This window comes from Sinocyclocheilus rhinocerous, unplaced genomic scaffold (genome assembly GCF_001515625.1).
Source record: "Sinocyclocheilus rhinocerous isolate Xijiao unplaced genomic scaffold, SAMN03320098_v1.1 scaffold303, whole genome shotgun sequence".
In the NCBI taxonomy this organism is placed as follows: domain Eukaryota; kingdom Metazoa; phylum Chordata; class Actinopteri; order Cypriniformes; family Cyprinidae; genus Sinocyclocheilus; species Sinocyclocheilus rhinocerous.
The window spans coordinates 516150-522226 of NW_015656152.1; the positions used below are offsets into that span (position 1 = coordinate 516150).

Below are 6077 nucleotides of genomic sequence, written 5' to 3' on the forward strand. Positions count from 1 at the left end.
GTTGGGGGTGGGAGGGGCGGGTAACGTGTACACACCTGCCCCACGCCAGGCGGTTCACATAGCCTACGGTAGGCGAGATGTTTTACGACTACAAGAAGTTACATAGTATACTAACTGGGCACATTGAGCAATCGCAATGCACTGCGCCTTCTCATCTGAAGTGTAGCTCTACTTTTCATTGAGTTTCTCCAGTTTCCCGGAGGGTGGGTTGTAGACAAGGATGTAAGAGTACCGGGCCTGTAAGAATATAAGGTTAAGGGACCAAAATGTAAAAGTTTAAGAGTTTGTCGCTGAAAACCCCATATATTGATTGATTATAAAGAGAAGGGGGTGTCTGTGGTGGTTAGGGCCCTGGTTGTAGACACATCGTTGCACTAAACGCCTGTTGTTGAGTAGAATTGGGGGATTTCCCTCAGAAACGCTGCCTACACAGACCCACGGTCATTTGTGTACACCGAGAACAAAGTATAGGCTACACCTCATGAACGTACACAACCTCGAGCACACCACATCATGGGCTTTTCTCCCTTGACCGCACAGGGCCGCGCGGAGGTGGCGGGTTGGACCCCGCCAGGACTCCGCCGCAGATTCTGGCTGGCTCGGGTTACTGCAAATGGTTTAATGTCCGCATGGGGTTTGGATTTATATCGATGACCAGCAGCGAGGGGAAGCCAGTGGACCCTCCACTAGACGTGTTCGTTCACCAAGTAAGTCCAACAATGCATGTGCTGGGTTTCAGCCGTTCAGCTCCTGACTCCTTTTTCACGCTATCTGTCGCATCTCATTGACATCAGCAGATGTGTTCGAGGAAAGCACAAGTAAACATGCGCTTGTGTTTTCATCCCCTGTCACTTTAAGAACGCCAAAAACGCATCTTTACTCTCCATTGATAGGCTATCATCACACGAACGCCGTTTTAGTAGTAAACAGAGGTATTTAGGATGCAGCTCTTAAAGGAACCTGAAAAGACTTCATTAGGAAGAGAAAAGCTAGACAAGCCCATGACATTTGCGTTTATTCGCCTCATGCTCGCAGGAACATGTCTGATAAACCTGCCAACATGTCGGAAAATGTCACACGGAGCACACGATGATCAGACCGCGTTCACAACCAGACTTTTGAAGAACGGCAAGCGATTTCGGTGTGAACTGTTGTACTGAACATCATGTGCTCTCGTGTTTACATGGGTGTAGTTTAGCCCCCCTTTCACAATATTTCTTCGTCGTCTTCTCATGGACATTCAGACCTAAATCAATGCAGACACATGTACTAAACCGGAAATTATCTCCTTTCATAATTTTCCATGCTTTCCATGGCAACTTAAAATAGCATACGCAGATTTAAAGAACAAAAGCAGGTTTCTTCTGAACTGTATTAGCACTCGAGCTCACCACACTTGTTTGCTGTCAGTTTTGCTGCTTTGTTACATTGTGTTTTTGTAATCTGTTTGTGATCATATATGTCTTCTGCTGGATGTTAATGAGACGTTAAAATGATTCCTGGGACTTAACATTTCCATTGTTACAAAACACATCTGCATAATCATTTAATTGAATAACACAACAGCTAGTTTGCACTGGAAACACGTGCTGATTTTTTTATCTATCTATCATATTTTTTAACATTTAAAACAATGTAAATGTTTTGAGTTATTGATCACAGTAGTGCATTATTTTCTTGAATTCAACAATGCTTTAATAATCTTTTATTATGTGTTTAACCGAATTACTATTGCTCAACAATTTTCAAGTAAAAGATTTTGCTTTATGTATTCATCTTGTGATTACTGTTTTAATGGATATATTAGACACATTGTTTTTGTTTAAAAAATAGAATTTTGTTGCATTATAGTTTCAAATTTGTGAATTGGCACAGTTAAGGAATTTGATGAGCAGCAAAAGAAAAAGATGCATTCTAAATATATACAGAATTAATTAAAATGATTTCAAACAGCCAGTTTGACATTGTTATCTGCTAGATTTTTTGAGGTGAGTTTCATTTTCATTTAAATTTAAAGCTGGTGTGGACATGTTTTTTTTTTTTTGTGCTAGTTTTTTTTTTGTGCTAATCTTGTGCTAGTAGCACCTAACCCTGAGTGCATTCTGGGAAATGCAGTTCTCAAAAAAGACAAACAGCAGCCAGAGATACAGTCAGAATGCCACTGAGTTTAATGACATATTTATAGCTATTGTAATATATATAAAATAATTAAGGCAAATGGTTAGAAATGAACAGGTTGAAATCAAATGAAATCTCCACATCTGTAGTTGTAAATTCAGATTAAACATACTGTCTTTATGTTAAATCTTGATGTGAAATCTGTGTACATAGGTTAAGCATGGAACATTTCCTAACTTGTATGCATTTGAGTAGTTATTGTAAGAATGTCTTGTACTACTGATAAAACGGTTCTTCTAATAAGCATGAAGTAAACAATTGTACCGAATGCATTTGGAAAAGGAAGCCTGCTTTTTCCTCATAGCTCAAGCATGGGAAAGTGTATTGATTGGAGTCGTGCTTGTCATCTGGAAGAGCTGTTTGGTTTATTTTTGTGTGCAGTCAATCCTGTGTTTTTTTTTTACTGTATATAAAAATCCTGAAACCAGCAAACACACTGTGGCTCCTAACACATATATCAATATCTATATATCTTTTATCTATCTTTTACTTGTACATTTACTTTTGTACATTCTTTTCACAACAGTGTTTTTACTTATCCAAGTAAGCAAATTATTAGCTAATAATCTCAAAATGCTTAAATATCGCCTGATGTATTAGTCGATCACAAGTTAGCCGGAGTATTCACTGATTGCAGCATTATTCATTTGCATAATTATTTGTATGTTTTGAACGCTCAAGCTAATTTTAGCATCATGCACACACAGGTCATGATGTTGAGGCTGGCTTGTGTGTGTCTGTGCGTGTTAGACAGACTAATGGCACAAACAGCTGAAATCCATAATGTCTCTGATAAAGATTTGCATTTCGTTGCTATGCGGAGGTTTATTTGGGTTCTTTGTGTCTGAATGCTGCACGTACATGTGCCTTCATGCTACATTGAAAATGAAAAAACGCAGGGTGTGTGTTTGTGTGTTGTTTAGGATGTGCAGCCGTTGTGGAGTGTGTGTGTGATAAGCAGAGTGTGTACAGCCTCGGTGTGTGTCTAAACCTGATGTTATGTATAGAAACAGAATGTTTCATTTGGCAGTTGGTCAAAAAAACGCCAAATTGCTTACAAACAAGAATGAACTGTGTGGTTTAGCACAATACATGTATGCATTTGCCGACGCTTTTATCCAGATTATTATTGTTTTTTTGTTTTTTTTTACCATTTCATTCAACCATGGGTATTGAACCCATGACCTGAGCGTAGCTATGCTTTGCTGTTTGCGTAATGTCTGCCTAAAAAAATTTATTGCTGTCTTTCCCCTTTATGAAAAATTTTCAGCCAATTTTTCTTGATTATATATATATATATATATGAGTTAGTTACGATACATAATTATAGATATGAGGTTGTAATTGTAAAAGTAGCTATGAAATAAAAATTGTATGAATGAATCAGCATTACCTATGTGTATGTAATCAGCATTATTTTATTAGTATTCATTTGAAATCTCTTGGTGTCTTAACAGCTGATTGAAATATTTTATTAAATCAGATATGTTGTTTGAAAATAATTATAACAGTTTCTATGTAGAATTTTGCCTTTTCTATTCATGACAGCCTAAATAATTATATCGTATCAAGGAAGTAACATGAATTATTTGAGATAAAGTAGGTTATTATTGTTTTTCAACTGGCACCAATTCCAACACTCTGACTTTAATGTTAAATTTAATCTTTAAAATTTGTTATATATTAAATTTGATGAAGCCGTCTTTCTCAGTACAAGTATATTAATTGTCCTTTTACTAATGGTGTATATGTTTCTTAAACCAAAAGATAACAAATGATGGTTACACTTTACTTTGAAGCACTTGTGTATAATGCATTATAAAGGTATTCATAGTATAATGCATTACTTTTTAAAGTTAAAAGTTAAAATGCATATAATAGTTGCATATTCCTTGTTGCATCTGAAATTGGGTGTTTGTCATGCGTTCTAATCCATTGTACTTTCTAAAGGTGTAACAATGAATAGTATTATAACTGTGGTTAGATTTATCACAAAATGCATTATAAGGTGCTTTGCAAGGCATAATTAATGCATTAAAATACTTTTATAATGCATTATATATAAAGGCTTTAAGTAAAGTGTTACCGTTGTTACATTAGCCTCCCTTAATACAACCAGTACATCAATACAGTATCCTGTAGTCATTGAAACACACCAGTGTTTCTCCTGTGTTTGAGATCTCCTACAAATCCATGAGCTTTTTGTGTCAATCCAGGACAGGAAAGTGTGTGAATAAGAAGAAAAGAGAATGCATGTGTGTGTGTGTTTTTGTTTGTACGTGTAAAGAGGATTTCAGTGTGTGTGTGTGTGTGTGGTGGGGGTTGGGGTCCTCTAACATTCTTTAAAAGAGGAATTTCGTTAAAGACAAAAAAAAGGGAAAGGAGGCGTGGCTTCGGCTGGCCCTCACACCGAATCAACGCACTGCGCTGTGTGTTTGTGTGTGTTTCATTAGGAGCTTTGTGTTTGATTCTCCCGAATGCTGCACCTCCTGCAGTGTTTGTGCGTGTGTGAGTCTAACTGCACGAATACATGTTGTTGTTTATAAATGTGTTGCTGTGTCTCGATCATTTTTGGTGTTTATACACTAAAATAAAGCTTCATTATTGGCATTGATGGTTCCATGAAGAACTTTTAACATCCATGAAACCTTTCCATTGCACAAAAAGGTTCTTTAAAGTGGAAAAAAGTGTTTTAAAATGTTAGATAACTTACTGAAAGTTTCTTTGGGGTTGTTCTTCTCAAATGATATGATCGATAAGACACGGCAACATATTTTTTAAAGTTCTATGAGATAGGCAAGATTTTATAAAATGATTTGGAATAACTCGTAGAGCCAGTTTGATTATACTTAAAATTTATTTTTTAATTGTTGTCCAATTATATTTGTTGCTCCTTACGCTATAGTCTGTGCACAAATCAATCTCCAGAAGCGAGCTAAATCTGATAAAGTCTCTATGCTGTCATTTCCCTTAATGAGAAATGTTTAACAAAACCTTTATTATATTGAATTTGAACTTGTACATTTTATCTTGTATATTGATCTCTAGGTTGTTAAAAGTAGTCGATTACACTGGGCTACAGTACAAGCTTGTGTTATAGCTAGGGATGGGTACCGAAACCCGGTATTTAATCGGTCCCAGGGCTAAATTATGAAAGACCGGAGTATCGATAAGCTCTGACGTTAACGGTTCTGCTATCGGTACTAGAGAAATTAAGAAAACACACATACATTTATTTTTGCTATATATACATTATCTTGCAAATTCTATCTCACCAGAGTCGCCAGATGTTTTTATATGCAATGATATTCAAACATTTGTCTATGATGCATCTTACTGTATCTTATCTTATGTACAGTATAAAACACTAAAAATACCTGCACACTGGTGCATTTACAAATTGATGTTTTATATTAATTTCACATTAGTTAAACAACAAAATGCAAAGACAAAATCACTCACAGCTCTTAATCTGAATTACATAGCTTTAATAAGCATTAATCTATCAATACATACAGTGAAAACTGCAATTACTTAATTTACTTGTAATACTTAATTATTTGTAATTACTGTAATTACTTGTAATTCTGAACAGTAATGTTAGTAGACCTTCATGGAAAAATGAAAGCACTGTTTATTTTATTTCATTTGTATATTTGTTTTATTGTATTTGTCAGTTTGTTTTACTTTGTTTCTTTGTTCATGTTCTTACTGTATCTTATCTTATGTACAGTATAAAACACTAAAAATGCCTGCACACTGGTGCATTTACAAATTGATGTTTTATATTCATTTCATTAAATATTTATTTTACATTTCAGAATATAAAACAATGTTAATTCGGCTCTTAATTTGTCATATATATTTTGTTTTATATATATATATATATATATATATAT

At 35.2% G+C, this 6077-nt stretch overlaps 1 protein-coding gene across 1 annotated transcript in view; it reads left to right on the plus strand.

Moving 5' to 3' along the window:
- Nucleotides 1-6077, plus strand: part of lin28b (lin-28 homolog B (C. elegans)) — a 20566-nt gene that overhangs the window by 1900 nt on the left and 12589 nt on the right. Inside the window, exon 2 of the mRNA XM_016526817.1 lies at nt 541-707. Within this exon, the coding sequence (XP_016382303.1) occupies nt 541-707 (167 nt within the window). The remainder of the gene's footprint in view (nt 1-540; nt 708-6077) is intronic.